This window comes from Ricinus communis, chromosome 4 (assembly GCF_019578655.1).
Source record: "Ricinus communis isolate WT05 ecotype wild-type chromosome 4, ASM1957865v1, whole genome shotgun sequence".
Lineage (NCBI taxonomy): Eukaryota > Viridiplantae > Streptophyta > Magnoliopsida > Malpighiales > Euphorbiaceae > Ricinus > Ricinus communis.
Genome location: NC_063259.1, coordinates 8042515 through 8060517, shown reverse-complemented (window position 1 = coordinate 8060517; position 18003 = coordinate 8042515). Strand labels below are relative to the sequence as shown.

The window sequence follows — 18003 nt, the reverse complement described above, 5'->3', positions numbered from 1 at the left end:
GAAAAGCTAAGCAAGATTTAAAAATGTTATAATCAAATTATAACATATTGCATTTAAGGAATAAAAAGAAAAAAAAATGATACCTCGTCTCACCCAAATTATATACACACAAATATACAAATACACACTTGCCAACTAAACTAAGTTGGAAGTTTTCTCTCAGGTTTTAATTCATGAATGCGTTACGTATAGAAAGACAAGGACGTGTCGTCACATATCAACACATAAAATTCACAACTGTCCTATACCCTTCAGATGAACTGAAATTTATCACTCATTGGCTTTCTAGTAAAAACCACAAACACATAAGCAGCAGCAGAAATCTAACACTTGCTGATTTCCAGTAATAAAAAATTAACTATAGTAGATTAGTAAGATCAAGGATTGGAACCACACAGCATAACTATAGTAGATTAGTTAAAAGTTCCTGCAAAACATTGAGCACCATGGAATGCTCAGTTCGATGGGTGCCTATAATTTATAAAAACACCACGCACGAGAGGAAAAGATTTACCTGTTTCACATACCGTAATGCTTTTACATAATTGAAATATGTATCCACACGTTCAAATCAAAGAGGAAGTTTGTCCAAAGGCTTTAATGCGGCAACACTACTGAGATCAGGACTCATGTACTTCTCGTATGTTACTTTCAAACGCGAAATCCTTGCAGCTTTTTGAAATCCTAATATCATTTCTGCACAGTCCCTACACAAGTAAGGGTGAACCTTTATATTCATCGTCAACTAAAACCAACATTAGAACAGTCATGTACAAGGTAAGGGCTAGCTACTGAATAATCACATCACCCAAGTGATGATGGCTTGTCCTAATTCTGTTTTACCAGCAAGTCCCTATTAGTCAGAGAGCAATAAACAATTTCTGCAAATTTATTCCTAACTGTGCTGTGGTTCTCAATCTGAAACACAAGAATGTCTTTTTGTGGGTTGTCCACAGACCTTTGAAGAAACAATTAAAGAAAAGTCCTAAAAACAGTGTTCATGATTGGCAAGTTGAAACTTGACATATGATACCTGATTTGGGAGACCTCAAAGCGTGCATGTTTGGCAAGCAGAGGAGTCCAAGCTGGAGCTAATAGCAATGTAGACCGAGCAACATATATAGCAGATGCACATAGCATAGAAGGCTTGAAGTTCAAAGCTTCATATTCAACCAAGCAGAGCTCAAGGAGATAGAATGCCAAATGTTCAAGCTGGCAGTGACAATTCAAAAAGTAATATTTTAGATTCAAATATATTGGATGTGATCTAGATAAACATAAATTTTTTATCTCTCATATTATTGACCACCTGATTATCAAATTTTAAATAAGAATCTGATCACTCCATTATAAAGCAAGAAACAGAAATTGAATATGAATTCAAGTATCTGACAGGTGCACTCCATAGGACCCTAATCAATAATAGTTCATCAAACCAAATTTAGTAGTTAAAACCTTTCATCACATACCTTCAGGTCAGATTGAGCAGCCTTGAGAAACCTTAACATAAAGACATATGGAGTCGGTGCATTTAGACGAAACTTCAATTTCTTCAGAATAAGCTTTTCCTGGAATGCAAGCCAACATGATTTACAATCAGCCAACACCAGAAATAAACCAGCTTTCAGAAACAGAACAGAAGTTTATGCAATATGCAATAGAGCACAAGACAAATGCACAAAGAAACTTCAACAAATCTCCCTCTCCAACTCCTTCCAACCAGCCCACCACACCCCCCCAACCCCAACCCCCAACAGCAACCACCCAAGAGGAGCAAACATACAAGAGGAAGCACTCCTTAATACCAGTTCTATAATAAAATATTAGTTTTCTGGATCTAAATTCGCATGAAATGAAAAAAATAAGCAATAAAGAAACACATACCATGAGAAGCATTTGATCTCTCGTATATAACTCAGCTGAGATGCTAAGTAAATCTTTTATCTGCATTGAGCATGCAGAAAAGACGAATAAGCAAGTTATATATATGTAGATAAACCTACACATACACATTTGAAACTAGCATAACAATTTTTACCCTAGGATGCCAGAAGTCCTCATATTTTGATGCCAACAACAGTGCTGTAAGACCAACCAACTGCATTTCATTCTTCTTAATTTGGACTTGACATAGATATTGATCTAACAGTGTGACCATGAGATAAAGTGTTTCTGGCATTAACTCAAATTTAAAATGTACCTGTAACCAGAGTACAAAACAAATTATCAGCAGGTATATATGTATAGCAAGCAAACCTCAATTAAAAGAAATTCTTTTAGAAAAAAGAAAAGTATAAACAAATGAGTTCAGAGGCGGATTTATACTTCAATAAGCCAGTTGATCAATATGCCCCGCATTTGAGGAGTAATTTCTGTCTGAATTAACATGTAATTTGCTAGAGACAAGTTATGTGTCTGCAATTACAACGCACATTAAAACATGCAAAAAACATCAAGTCATTCAGGTTGAGAGTTAAATAATCAATATAGGAACTATGAAAGAGTAAAATTGCACTTTCTTAAATAACTATGAGAGATGGTGGCCAGCACCTAACCAAAATCAAAAAGTAGCAAATGAACTGGACTGCATTAAGCATGCAAGATCCCATCAAAACCAAGTATGATACAAACAAACAAAAGAGAGAGAACCACAAAGAAGTTGATAAATAGAGAATTGAAGATAAAATAATCGCAGAATGCATATATAAACACCTGAATTTTGGTTATTTAGTCACTTGAACACTTTAACTTTTAATTTAACCTAACAAACACTTTATTTTTATAATCTGTTAAACACCTTTACTTTTCAATTTAACCTAACAAATACTTGAACTTTATTTTTTGATAACATTTAAACACTTATGAGCAGTCATGTGGAAGTATTGAATGAAGCTACATGTCAAAAAAGTGTTTAAATATCACAAAAAAAAAAAAAAATAAGTTGGGATGTTTATTAGGTTATATCGAAAATTAAGGTGTTAGAACGACCAAATGGACAAAGTTCAAGTGTGCAAATATGTATGTGGCCTAAAATAATATAGTCATTGGTGCAAAATGTATGAAGTAATGAAACGAAATTGGCATTTATATATCTGCATTTGTTATGTGTATCAGATGTACATTCCAACCCAAATGACATGTTAAATTGCAATCAAAGAGACTAATCGGCTATAGCTAAGTGAACACAGCTTTCTGCTAACTGAAAAGAGCTTCCTCCTTTCCCTTGCATTGGTTGTTCAAAAAATATCCCTACCAACATTTATTAGGAAAGAATGAACTATTACGCTCCCATGTTAATCAAGAAGTATTTCTTTTTCCCTTAACTAAAACAAATAAGTTCCAAAACCAGATCCACAATGAAAAGTAACGCATATTTTATCTATTAATGACTAAAATTCTCAAATATGTTGAGCAAGATTAGAATTTGGTTGAAGGTAGACAACAAAGACTTAGTGATATATAAAGGTAGCACCCGCAATTTCAACCAAAGCTATGGAAACTCTTATTCAAAGATGTTTCAAGATCCATGGCAAAAAAATAGAATGCTAATTAGTACTCAAGAACACACATGTATATTCAAGCTGAAGCTAGCCAGAAGGGTAAAACATGATTTAAAAATTACAGACAAAATGATAAGGATAAAATAAATGAGTACCTCTGACACCCAATAAAAGTGATAGATTTCATCAACGTATTCAGCAACTTCCAGTTGATTACAGTTATCATCTATGCATGGAACATTTTCCTGCTTGACAACTTCACCATATTCCACCAATAACTGCAAATAACTGATCTAATCAAATAAATTCAACAAAAAATGAATTGAACAATGTAACATTAAAGCAAGGCCCAGACCTTTGATTTTGCCATTAATGAAGATGTATAAGATCTCCTACGATCAAATTTTCTCTGAACAATTGGATTAAATTTCTTTGTAATTAACGCGTTGTTCCTGTCAGATGGCCGTTCTTGAATGGCTTCATGAAAAATCACTACAGGAATGTGTTCCAGAAGAGAAGATTTCAGAGATTCCTTCTTTTTCATAGAAGAGATTCCAGCAATCGAAATGGATTTGCCTGTAGCTGATGTGCGCTTAGATCTTGAAGACCTATTAGCATTGGACACACTGATTGAAGTCTTTATTATGGGCTGGATCATGGAATACAGCAAAAGGGTAAAGATTGATAACTATGTAAGTATAAAAAATGTGTTTTAGCTACAGTATTTGTAAAAGTAAGAATACAACAGATAAAAGGAAAGATTTCACACACATATGAAGTAATTGCTAGTGCATGTCTTTCAAGCATAGCTAAAGCCATTATTATTGATCAAGTGTTTGTTAATGGTGCATCTAGAAGTAGCATAAGATATTACAACTGCATGGCTTTAACTGCTGATTTTTTTTTTTCATATATTCCATGGGCCTTGGTACACTCACTAGTAGCAATATAACTCAATATCAGCCAATGTAGTAATAATGTCGAGAAAGATGTGAAATCACTCAAATAAGTAGGATATTAAGATTTAATGCATACAATGAAACAAATGAATAACAGTAAAAGTGAATAAAGGTAAAGTTACATATATTTGGCCAAAAGATCGTCAAATTGTTGCAAGTTCATAAGCCAACATATGCCTCTAGTCCAGCAATGAATATCCTATCCAATAAATTAATACCGAAGCAGAACATCTAATACCATAAACTTAAGGTTCACATAAAATCTTTGGTGTCATTTTGGAGAAATTTGATCATAAATCCATTGTGATTCAGTTAAAACTTTTGGTGAGTTTTACAAGTATAGCCAATCTTTAAACTTTTGTTATCAAATGTAGCCAAACTTGGAAAGGCATATGCTAAACTCATCAAATTGTTAACCTTGCATACATCCAAGAAAATTTCAATAGTAGCATGATTCTAATATATATATAAATAAGTGTAAAATCTCAAGAAAATTATAATCATGTAAAAGAATATTTAAAAATAAAAATTAAAGAAAATGAATATCCAATCTTTCCATCAGTCTTTCTTCTCTGCTCCTCCCTACCTCCCAAAAAAGATATGGTAATGGAATGTTCTCGAGGATAAGCATTTTGAGTTTTTCCTTTAACATCTATCTAAACTTGTCTGTAATTGACACAAATTCTAAATGTCATGTTTATAATGAAGTTGAAAGTATTGGCCATAATTTTAAATTTGACGAAAAGTCTATGTAGTCACTAGCCCTCCTATTACCTATTATTTTATGAATGCAATATCCCAAGCATTTTGTCCAATATTTGCACCAGTTTAGTCCAACATATTCTTTTGCTTTGCCGAACATTTCCATTTAATAAGACTTGCTAATAAGAATAGTGTTCTTTCAAATACTAAGTATACATCAAAATAGAGTTGAATAACAAGGAAAGTCTTTTTTCAATTACTCCCTCTCAATTATTCCTACTGGTAAGAAATTTTTCATAATAATATGAGTTATGGTAGATGAAAGAAAGATAAGGGGTAGACCAAAATTACTATGAAGAAAGATGATATAAATGGTCAACTCGCCTTACATCTTTATGAAGATATAGTCCAAAATCATTCAGAATGGAGAAATATACCCCATATAGTGACACCAATTAATTTGGGATTAAAACTTAGTTAAGTTGAATTAAGTTAAGTATTGACATAATCATTCGCACTGGTATATGCATTAACAAGAGAAGACTTCAAAGAACTAGTCTGTGAAACAAATGGTAATCACCCAAACAAACAAAGTTGCTTAATCAAGTTAATGAATAATGCATTATGCAAGTTGTTAGAACTATTTCATATTTAATTAGGAGTGTACAATTATACATAATAGGAGAATAATTAAGGATTTACTTAGGAGTTAGTATTTGATTTGAATTCTTATATTAGAGATATAACTTGTATATATAGGTGTAACAATCGTTGATGAATATATAGACAGAGAATTACTTTTCACATTGAATATCTAAGTTTAAGTTCACATGGTATCAGAGCAGTGAAAGAATTATGGAATTCTTTTTTCTTCTCTTACTGCCTAATGAAGCAGCCAACACTGTATTTTTGGGTCAGCAAGCTAGGGCTTCTCGAGTCCCCTTTCTCTAGTGGTTTGTTATTCTCACCGCATGCACTAAAGGAAGTGCCAGCCGCCGATCGCCCTTCCCCTGAAGTTTCGTCACCAAAGGTCCTGTGCGTGGACCACATGCGCCGCCGAAAGCCTTCTGCCATAGATCCACACGCCGGCACGTGAAGGCGCGTCCCTTGCCGAATTTTGCTCCGATTTGTCTGAAACAGCTCGCCTCGACTTCCATGACATATTCCTCTACCTGTTTTGATCAGCATCTATTCGGTGTGGGATCTAGTTTGGGACGGGTTTGATTTCTCAAAACAAATTGCAGCTGTATTGTGGTTTTTTATTCTATTATTAGGTTGTTTTTCTAATATGGAGGAGAAAAAGTCAGTTGTTGTGTCTGATTTCGTTCCTGTGATATCTAAAATCATAGAACATAAACTCAATAGATCTAATTATTTAGATTGGAATAAATTTGCCCGGCTTTATTTGCGGAGTATTTCTATGGATAATCACTTAACTGATGACTCATATAATAATGATTCAAAAGCCTCATGGTTGCGAGATGATGCTCGTTTATTTTTGCAAATACATAATTCTATTGATAATGAGGTGGTTGGGCTAATTAATCATTGTAAATTTGTGAAAGAATTGATGAATTATTTGGAGTTTGTGTATTCTGACAAGGGAAATATCAAACGCATTTATGAGGTATGTCAAGCCTTTTATCGTAGAGAAAAAGGTGATAAAACTCTCACTGACTACTTTATGAATTTTAAGAAGACTTGTGAGGAACTTAATATGTTACTTCCACTTAGTAGTAATGTAAAAGTTCAGCAAGCTCAGAGAGAAAAGATGACAGTTATGAGCTTCTTGCCTGGTCTTCCTTCCAAGTTTGAGGGTGACAAATCTCAAATCCTGTCTAGCCCTAAGATATCTTCGCTGTAGGAAGCTTTCAGTAGAGTACTTCGCACAGAAAATTTAGCACATGTTCAATCTAATAGTGCTCTTGTCGACCGCACCTCTGAATATGAAAGACAACCATATAAGAAAGAGGGGAACTCTAGTAATCCTAGTACAAGGACAAGATTCAGGAAGTGTTGTCTGTTACTATTGTCATAAGCCAGGACATGTTAAGAAGGATTGTAGAAGGTTGCAGCGGAAGAATCGGCCAAACCAGTCAAAACTAGTCAGCCCATGTTGCATTTACTAATGATACTCCTGAATCTATTCTAGTATCTGCAGATGAGTATGCTAAATTTTCACAATACCAGTAATCTCTAAAGTCTTCATCTACTTCTATTACTGCTATCGCTAATTCAGGTAAAATGAACAAATGTCTTGTTTACTCATCTTCCAAATGGGTCATTGATTCTTATGCCACAGATCACATGACAGGTAACTCTAGTCTATTTTTTTCTTTTAAATCACATACTCCTAGCACTACAATTACTTTAGCAGATGGGTCTGCATCTCGTGTTCTAAGGTCTGACACAATTATTTCAACACCTTCAATTCCTTTGCAATCTGTTCTAAATTTACCTGATTTGTCTTTTGATTTAATCTCTATCTGTAAACTTACTCGTTCTCTTAACTGTTGTATCTCATTCTTTCTTGATTTCTATCTATTCCAGGATATTATGACGAAGAAGATTATTGGTACAGGACATGGATCGAGAGGTCTTTACATTCTTAAGACACAAGTACCAAAGTCTATAGCGTGTTCTGGAGTCGTGACCCTATTTGAAGCACATTGTCAGTTGGGTCATCCCTCATTACATATATTAAAAATATTTTGCCCTCAGTTTTCTAATCTATCTTCATTAGATTGTGAGTCTTGCTAATTTGCTAAACACCATCTTCAGAATTTAAGTCCTAGAGTCAATAAACGAGCTAATGCTCCTTTTGAGTTAGTCAATTCAGATGTTTGGGAACCTTGTCCAGTTGTGTCTAAAACTAGTTTTAAGTAGTTTGTTACCTTTGTTGATGATTATTCTCAAATGACATGGTTCTATTTGATGAAAAATCGTTCAGAATTGTTCTCTTTATCGCTTTTTGTGCTGAGATCAAGATACAATTTTATGTGTCTGTTCAAATTTTATGAAGTGATAATGCTAAAGAATGCTTATTAGAATGCTTCCAAAATTATATGATTCAACATGGCATTATTCATCAAACGTCTTGTGTAGATACACCGTCTCAGAATTGGGTTGCTGAAAGAAAAAATAGACATCTTCTTGAGACTGCTAGAGCTTTGTTGTTCAAATGCAAGTCCTTAAACATTTTTGGGGTGATGCAGTTTCTACAGCTTGTTTCTTGATTAATCGTATGTCATCATCTGTTCTTTCAGATAAGACTCCTTTTTGTGTTCTCTTTCCTAACAAGTCATTATTTCCTATTGAACCTAGGATATTTAGTTGTACTTGTTTTGTTTGGGATGTTCGACCTCAGGTTACAAAACTTGATCCCAAATCTCTCAAATGTATCTTTCTTGGGTACTCTCGTGTACAAAAAGGCTATAGATGTTATTGTCCTAGTCTTAATAAATATCTTGTGTCAGTTGGTGTTACCTTTCTAGAACAAACACCATTTGCCTCATCTTTAGGTTCTGTCCATCAGGGGGAGGATGTTGATTTACTAATTTATACTGTTATTGATCTTCCTCCCTCTGCTCCGATTAAGTCTCCTATAACACAAGTTTATTCTCGTCGTCAACAACCTCGCGATTCTGCTTTAGATCCTGTTCCTATTCTTGTTCTAAGTCCTCCTGCTCCATGTCCTGTGCCAATTCCTTTGTCATCAGATCCGGCTTCTAGTTCTAGTGATGATCTTCCTATTGCCTTACGTAAAGGTACACGTCAATGCACTTATCCGGTATCCTATTTTGTGTCATATAATCATTTATCACCATCCTCTTGTTCTTTTATTGCTTCTCTAAATTCGATTTCTACTCCTAAAACTGTTCGTGAAGCTCTATCTCACCTTGGATAACGTAATGCTATGATTGAAGAGATGAATGCTTTAGATGAAAATGGTACTTGGACATTGGTAAATTTGCCTGCAGGTAAAAAGGCTATTGAATGTAAATGGGTATTTACAGTTGAAGTTAATCCAGATGGGACTGTTGCTAGGTTAAAAGCTCAACTTGTTGCTAAGGGATATGCTCAAACATATGGGGTTGATTATTCTGACACTTTTTTTCCTGTTGCTAAACTTACTTCTGTCAGATTATTCATTTGTCTAGTAGCCACATATAATTGCCCCCTTCATCAGTTAAACATTAAAAATATATTTCTTCATGGTGACCTTTCAGGAGGAAGTTTATATGGAGCAACCACCTAGCTTTGTTGCTCAGGAGGTGTATGGGAAAGTTTGTCGTCTTTATAAATCCTTATATAGATTGAAACAAAGTCTCCGGGCCTGGTTTGGAAAGTTTAGTCAAGCTATTAAGCAATTTGGCATGAAGAAAAGCAAGTCGGATCATTCTGTTTTCTATAAGCAGTCTGCAGTTGGTATTATCTTATTGGTTGTTTATGTTGATGACATTGTCATTACTAGAAGTGATACCAGTGGGATTTCATCACTTAAATCTTTTCTTCATGGTCAATTTCATACAAAGGATTTAGGGGCTCTAAAGTATTCTTTTAGGTGTTGAAGTAACGAGTAAGAAACGAATTTTCTTATCTCAAAGGAAGTATGTATTTGACGTATAATTCGAGACAGGGAAATTGAGGGCTAAGCCATGTAGTACTCCAATGGTTCCTAATTTGCAGCTTACAAAAGATGGTGAATTATTTGAAGATCCTGAGAGATACAAAAGATAAGTTGGAAAGTTAAACTATCTCACTGTGACTCATCCTGATATTGCCTATTCTGTCAGCGTGGTAAGTCATTATATGTCTTCTCCAACTGTCAATCACTGGAAAGCTGTAGAGCAAATTTTGTATTACTTGAAAGGAGCACCTGGGCAAGGAATCCTGTATAGCAACCATGGTCATGCTAAGATTGAATGTTTTTCAAATGCTGACTGGGCAGGGTGCAAAGAAGATCGAAGATCTACTTCATGCTATTGTGTGTTTGTTGGAGGAAATTTGGTTTCGTGAAAAAGTAAGAAGCAAAACGTTGTCTCACGTTCGAGTGCACAATCAGAGTATAGAACCATAGCCAAGTCTGTGTGAGATAATATGGATATATCAGCTCCTAACTGAAGTGGGTCTTAAGATTTCAGTACCAGCTGAGTTATAGTGTGACAACCAAGTTGCACTTCATATTGCACCTAATCCAGTCTTTCATGAACGAACTAAGCATATTGAGATTGATTGTCATTTTGTTCGTGAAAAAATTCAGCAGGGATTGGTTTCTACAGGATATGTGAAAACAGGAGAACAGTTGAGAGATATCTCCATAAAGGCCCTGAACGGGGTTAGGGTTGATTATTTCTGTAACAAGCTGGGCATAATCAATATTTATGCTCCAGCTTGAGAGGGAGTGTTACAACTATTTCATATTAATTAGGAGTGCACAGCTATACATAATAGGATAATAATTAGGGATTTATTTAGGAGTTAGTATTTGATTTGAATTCTTATATTAGAGATATAACTTGTATATATAGGTGTAACAATCGTTGATGAATATATAGAGAGAACTACTTTTCACACTGAATATCTAAGTTTAAGTTCACAGGTAAAGCAAACGTGAACAGAAAACTGGTCAAAAAGAAAAACCATAGTATCTTTGGGAAAATTAACAAAGGAAATATATTAGAAATGCCTTACCTTGATAACCTTCTTAGACCAACAATGAGCATTCACATTAGTTTGATCCTTGGCAGCCCTAGTTAAAATATGCAAGTTATTTAATTTCTAGCATTGTACAATAAGAACACATTAAAAAACAACAAAAAAATTGTAAGCGGTGGTTCATCTGGGTATTAATGATAAGTTTTCAGTCTCAAAATAAAGTACAATCTAGGTAATTTTTAAGTAGTTTTCTTTAGGATGGTATACTGTGACAGGATTTTAGGATGTTAGACTTATTATTACAAAGAAAATACATAATATAATACAAGGTAAAGAACAATTTAAGGAAAAAGTGAAAGCTAGAGGTGATTTACGTTATTTTTCTTGTGATGTATGTTGTCATAGACTGATAGTGAGATGTCAAATTCAACTTATGAGAAACAAAATATTACTTATTCATTTAGAGTTTAAGAAAGAATACTAAAGCTTTTCGCATAAATGAAATTTAAAGAATTAATAAATACAAATATCTGCAAACTAATAAATTGAATTTAAAAAAATTGCATATAATTATAAATTACATTTTTATGAAGCCATCACTCGCTCTATTCCTCTGAAGGTAGCGCCTACAAGTGCTCACTTGTGTTACTACATGCTTATTCATTTTAGCCTTACCTGAAGCCAAAAAGAAAAATGAGAAAACACACATGCACTATACATACATAGATTAGTGAGCCTTATGCCCTTACCAGACAACCCCTTATTTCTTTTAACTTGCTTTGGGCCTTCTTCATTGTTCTACAAGCAAAAAATAGAGAGAAAGAGAAGAATATCAAAATGAATTTTAAATTAAATGAGCAAATAAATCCACAATTAGAAAATAAAATCCAGATAGTTCTACAATTACATAGTGGTTGCCAGTCTTTTTCTCTTTTCTAATTGTGTTAAAAAATACTGCATACAATAAGTTTACATCAACCTTTGTATAACAAGAATCTGCTTGGTTCGTTGTAACTAAGACTGGTAGAGACTTCCTTCAAGTAGACATGGATAACAGAAGTCACATCAACAATATATGTGTCATAAATAAAGTTGAAACTAGAAAATGATGCACAAATTCACAAACCTCACTGATCCAACTGAATTCTTTGTCGTCCTGACAAGAATACATAATTAGAACTTCTTCACAAACAAAATTCAATGAGCATTTCGCAACATAAGAGAGTTATACAATGCGTCATTACTACTAATCAGATTTCACGTCCATCATATAGTACCAATATTACATTTGATATAAGAAAATCAAAATCAAAATTGCAAATACCTTTTGTTATTAATGGCAGATTCATTGTCAAGATTCTTAGTGTTGATCCTTAGAGCATTGTAAAAGGAAATTAAGTCTTTAACACCTAGGTACAAAACCAGTTAGTAGCTGATGTAATGCTTAATTAAAAAATCACGATAATATACTTATAGCAAGTTACCTTTCCTTGTAGCTTGAGAGTTACCAACTCTATGATTTATACTCATTCTCCCCTAATTTAAGAAAATAACATTAACCATCAGTACAAAATTATAGGGAAAAGAATTTATAAACTATGAGGAAATAGTGAATTTACTAGAAATGACCATAATTTTTTATGATCCAATTAATGTAATTTAGGGAAATTGATCATAAAAACCAAGAGAAAGTTTTATGCGAACTCAAAATAGAGACTACCTAAAAACAAAATGGATACCTCATATAGTCAAGCCTTCTGGAAATCAAATTGAAGAACCTAAATCACAAAATTAATTCTAGCAAAATTTCGGATATTTGAACAATATCTAATAATTCACTTGGCATTAAACGAGACACCTTTAATTTGAAAAGCCAAGATTGATGAAATAATATTAATATGACAACAACGAGACTTTACACATCTTCATCAATAATATATATCAATACATCCTTCATATCCATATTTTTTAAAATAAAAGAACAAATATAAATATTTATCTGCATATAACCATTACAACAATTCATAAAACAAAAGTTATTAGCATTCTTATAGTAATTAAGGTGACTAAAACTTGATTCCTGGAACAATGTTGAAGTAAACAACCGGTCATGACTTTCATACATGAAAAGGTAATATTTATAAATATAAAAATTCATATATGTATATGAATGTGCAAGTTTTTCTGTTCTGAAACATGATTTGAAGAATATCATATTTGATTTCAAGTCTGTATGCATTTTGACTCATTTATATGTTACTAACTTGTACAAGTTTCGAGTCAATGCACCATTTTAACAACAATGCTTCACTAGTTCAACAATGCATTCGATAGGATGTCCCAAAAAGAATATGTAATCATTGCAGGTTTAGCTTTATAAAAGAAACAGAAAAGCAGTACATACAATGAAATGAAATAGGAAAAGAAATTATCCCGTGTTTATATGTTTGGTTTTACATACCAGTGAACATCTTCTTGAGATATTCACAGTCCTAGAACCTGGATCCACAGAAATCCTAAGAATACAGAAAGTAAACAAAAACTAGTCAATGGGACAAAGAGAACTACCATTTCTTTTGTTAAATTTCTTTTTCAATTTTCCTTGAAACTCAAAGTTAGAATGTGAGAATAAGAAAAATGTATTTCCAGCAAACATGCATCTCTTAACGGTCAGTTTGAATTCCACAAACTAATTTTTAATGCCAAGTTTAACAATAATCAACAGCCCTTATAAAACAATTAAGCTTTTCATACAATTTAATATTAATAAAGATTCTTGTACCCATGCAAACAATAGAAGTGTATCTATCATCATCCTGTGTAACTTGTGAACAATACACATCCAAATAGTGGACATAAGTCCTCATCTCAAATAATAAAAGATAATTAAGCATGCCACTTCAAATGGAGACACTTACATTGATTTGGAGCCATCATGCTTAACATTCCTTGAGAATGTGGTTTGCTTGTTACTTAAATCAACCAATGGTTTTCTTCTGACGTTGACATCTTGATTTGCCAAAATGATTCAATTTAAAGTTCAAATGATGTTTCGAAAGACATACAACTTGATAATCGAAGCTCCAAATTGTAGATTAAAATTAAATTTAAATCATACCAGAACTCACAGACTTCCATTCGATCTTCACTCCAAATTTTGAATCCCCCTTCACATCAAAAGTTATAGATGAGAATAAGAGTGAGCACCTAAAACTGCATCATGTTTAAAGAGACTATTTGCATCCCAGAACATAAATTAAAACTAGGAAGCAAGCATCAGTAAAAGAATGAAAGCCGAATTACCTTTGAATCACTTGCATTCGTCAGAGGAGCTCCTTTTTTATGTGGGCCTAATATCCTTCTATAGAATATTATTCAATGATAACATTAGAAAAGTATAAAATACGAAAAGGAAACAATTATTTTTGACCTAATCCTCTGGTAGTTTAATGAACAAAAATTGAAGGATAAAAAAAGATGACAAATTTGAGATGGAAATCTTATGTCAGGATATAAACTCAATACAACCAATAGCTGCATGACTCTAATTAGGTGATATAGATTTCCATTTTCAAAAAATAAAAGAACATGGTTCCTGCCTTCTATGTTCCATTTACCTATCCTGAGTAAGCAAAAGACTCTTTTAAATCGAGAGTTAAACAATTCCTTGGTATAGAAAGATGAAATTATAATTCCTATAATCTTAAAGGCCAAACAACATTACCTGCAAGCCCATATTCAAATTTTTGTGTTACCTCTTAACAAGTATCTTTTATTGTCTATACAATCTTTTTACCTTAATTGTCTATATAAAATTCTTAACATGGGTCAAGAAAATGTAGCTAAAACATGGAATTCTTGGAGAGATTATGATTTCATAAGTAAAGAAAAGAGCTCGAGAAAGAAAATAGTGTGGTCCCATCCAGTTCAGAAATAGTTGGTTCAGTTTTCATATCTAGGCAATAGGACAAAGAAAATAGCCATTTCTTTTCTTAAATTTCCTTTTCAATATTCCTAGAAACTCAAAGTGAGACTTTGAAGAATATAAAGTGAGTATTTCCAGCAAACATACATCTTTAGATGCTCAATCTGAAGTCCACAAAGTAATCTTTTATGCCAAGATTAATAAAAGCAGCTGCTCTTATAAAATAATTAAGCTTTTATACAATTTAATCTTAATTAAAATTCTTGGGGAATTGTTACCCTTGAAAACGAAAAAAGTATCTCTTATCATCCCATATAATTTGCAAAACAAATCACATGCAAACAATTGATATAACTCCTCTTCTCAAATAAAGAATTAAGCATGCCACTTCAAATGGACTAATGGAGCCACTTACAGTGGTTTGAAGCCATCAACATTCCTCGAGAATGCGCTTTGCTTGTTACTTAAATCAGCCAATGGTTTTCTTCGGACATTGACATCTTGAATTGCTGAGAAGATCCAATTATAATGTTGAAATAATGGTTCAAAAGACATATAACTTGATAATTGAAGCTACAAATCGTATATTAAATTAAATTTAAATTATACCAGAACTAACAGACTTGCCTTTGGTCTTCACTTCAAATTTTGAACCCCCCTTCACATTAAAAGTTATAGATAAGAATAAAAGTACCTAACACTGCATCGTGTTTAAGGAAACTATTTGCACCCCTAAACACTATTAAAACTAGGAAGCATCAATAAAAGAATGAAAGCATAAATTACCTTTAAATCACTTGCAGTTGTCGGAAGGGCTCCTATTTTAAGGGGTACAGATATCCTTCTGTGGAATTTTATTCAATAATAACATTAGAAAAATACAAAATACCAACAAAAAAAAAATTGAGACTTCTATGTCAGAATATAAGTTCAACCAGTAGTTCTGCAACTAAATAACTGGTAAAAAAGATTTCCATTTTCAAAAACATAAAAGAACAATCCCAAGATATAGAATTCAATTATCTCTCAATTATACTAAATGTCTTAGGAGCAACATGATTCTGCCTTCTATTTTCTAATCGCAGATCCCGAACAAGTAAAGCCTGTTTTAAGTCAAGAACTGAACAGTCCTTAGAAGAGAAAGGATAAAATGATGATTCTCATAATCTTGGAAACCAAACAACGTAACCTACAAACCCAGATTTTGATTCTTATCTTAACTCTATATTTAACAAGTATTTTTAATGACCCGTGTAATATGTAAAGCCTTAAGCATTTCATACCTTGCAGACACAGCACTCTCTCGAATAGATCTGTCAAAAAGAAGATAGAAATTATTATCCTTAACTATCCACAGCCAATAATGAAATATATACAAAGAGACACCTCAAGTTACACTTACAGTCTACTGACATCAACTTTAATCTTTTCATTATCCGGATAAACCTTAAAATTCCTAACTGTATTGAGAGAAAAATAATTAGTTATAGAAAACAATTCAAGAATGAGATCTAAAACTATAAATGAATTAACTGAAAGGAAGTTAATGAAACCTTTCTCGTCAGTCCTATGACACTCAGTGGCTGGATTGACTCCCAATTGAACTTTTCCCTACAAATTTTATAAGAGACCACAAACTTAACAAACGAAACAACAAAAAAGATTTTAATTGACTGGATTAATAAATGGGTCTTTTATATACCTTGGCAGCTACCATTTCGGTCTCTTCCCACTATACGTTATTACTGTGCAGCTGATTGCATTCTATCAAAAGTAACAAAAAAATGTAAAGCTACATTAATAATATCATGTCAAACATTACTTTAGAAACAGAATACGCGTCAATGTGTGATTTTCTTTTTCTTTTTTGCGTTTCTCTAAAGCAATGTTGATTACATCAATCAAGAACCTAATGTCTACCCTAAGAAGAAAGATTAAGACCAATAATTACTGACTTTTTAAAGTTTGGCCCCTTCTCGTAAACCCTAATCTGTACCTTAAGTAAAAGATTTTTAGGGATTTGTACTTAAATAGAAATTGAATTGAGCGACATAAGCTTACATCAAGACTGTGAAGATGAAGAATAAGAGAAAGAAGGAATTATGGTGGGGTTAGATGATACCTTTCACTACCGCAATTTTCCAAGAATTTGAGTTTTCTCTTTAACGTTCTTCAAAACGGGAAACTGTGTCGTTTTTTGTTTTTTTCTAAAGCAGATGGCCCTTTCTCTGTTAGGCTGCCCGCCTCTTCTGTCTTCACAATTTGATTTCAAAAATTACTGGTGTCATTACGTTTATACCCTCAAATCATTCTTTTATATTTTCTTGGAATTCTTTGGTACATATCCTAATCATTTTTATACTCAAAAAATTTTTTTAAAAAAATATTGTAAATGATAAGATTATTTTAAAAAAACGTTTACAAATAGTATATCTTTTAATGATTTTTATGGTGATTAATTTTAACTATATATTTAGTATATGTCTGGTATATGTTTAGTATTTATTCAATAATATTAATTTGATTGCAGATTCATCCATTAGAGAGGCTGATATATACATAATTAGTATTTAAAATTATGCTTTAGCATCAAATTTACATATTTTAATATATAATTAGTATCTGAATTATCTTTTAGTATTTATTTTAAATTTTTAGTATTAACTTCATATATTTTAATATCTATTTAATATATATATGGTATATAATCAATATTTAAAACCAATATCTAAAATTTTTGTATTTATTTTATATATGTTCATATATATTTAATATATAATATAAAATTTTTATATATATACTTATAATTAGCTAGAAATTTTTTCTATCATATTATTTTAGGATATTTAATAAATAGATAGTATTTAAGATTATATTTTAGTATTTATTTCAAAATTTTGTGTCAATTTCACATAATACTATTATTTAAAATTTATATATTAAATTATCTTTTACTATTTTATATTTTTGATATTTATTTAGTATACTTTTAGGATTTAATATTAGAAAAAATAGTTTATGTCAGTACTCATTTTCCGTATCTAGATATTAAGACAATTACAAAAACTCTATGATGAAAGTTAATACATTTCTCAAGTCCTGAAAAATTGAGGATGGGCGAATCTAAGTTAGGGTTGAGAATAATTGAACCAAAATTACTTTTTCTAAAATCAATTTGGACTCAGTTGGCAGAAAAATTAAGTTTTAAGGTTGAATCAGCAGTTTTGGCAAGTTTAGGGATTAAATTACTAACATTTTT

At 32.3% G+C, this 18003-nt stretch overlaps 1 protein-coding gene across 9 annotated transcripts; it reads right to left on the bottom strand.

Annotated features, from left to right (window-relative positions):
• Positions 1 to 67: 67 nt before the first annotated feature.
• LOC8286546 (putative cyclin-B3-1) lies at positions 68 to 17024 on the bottom strand. Of its 9 annotated transcripts, none has more exons than XR_007215604.1 (28): positions 16867 to 17024; positions 16447 to 16508; positions 16298 to 16355; positions 16147 to 16204; positions 16028 to 16057; positions 15531 to 15588; positions 15354 to 15402; positions 15160 to 15253; positions 14123 to 14180; positions 13938 to 13986; positions 13738 to 13828; positions 13281 to 13335; positions 12304 to 12355; positions 12144 to 12219; positions 11946 to 11975; positions 11727 to 11853; positions 11569 to 11617; positions 11401 to 11494; positions 10856 to 10913; positions 3856 to 4149; positions 3656 to 3778; positions 2326 to 2415; positions 2039 to 2200; positions 1885 to 1944; positions 1470 to 1568; positions 1034 to 1212; positions 515 to 707; positions 68 to 427 (listed from the first exon to the last, which is right to left on the bottom strand). XR_007215604.1 is itself a non-coding variant. In XM_048373308.1 (28 exons), exons 2-27 carry the CDS (start codon positions 16459 to 16461, stop codon positions 572 to 574), a joined length of 2253 nt encoding a protein of 750 aa, XP_048229265.1. In that variant the 5' UTR covers positions 16462 to 16508; positions 16867 to 17023; the 3' UTR covers positions 68 to 427; positions 528 to 571. The 9 variants fall into 9 exon arrangements, 2 of the variants coding, with proteins under 2 accessions (XP_048229265.1, XP_048229264.1); XR_007215600.1 differs by having other exon boundaries at positions 12144 to 12228; positions 16867 to 17023; XR_007215605.1 differs by having other exon boundaries at positions 12144 to 12228; positions 15372 to 15402; positions 16867 to 17023.
• Positions 17025 to 18003: the final 979 nt, after the last annotated feature.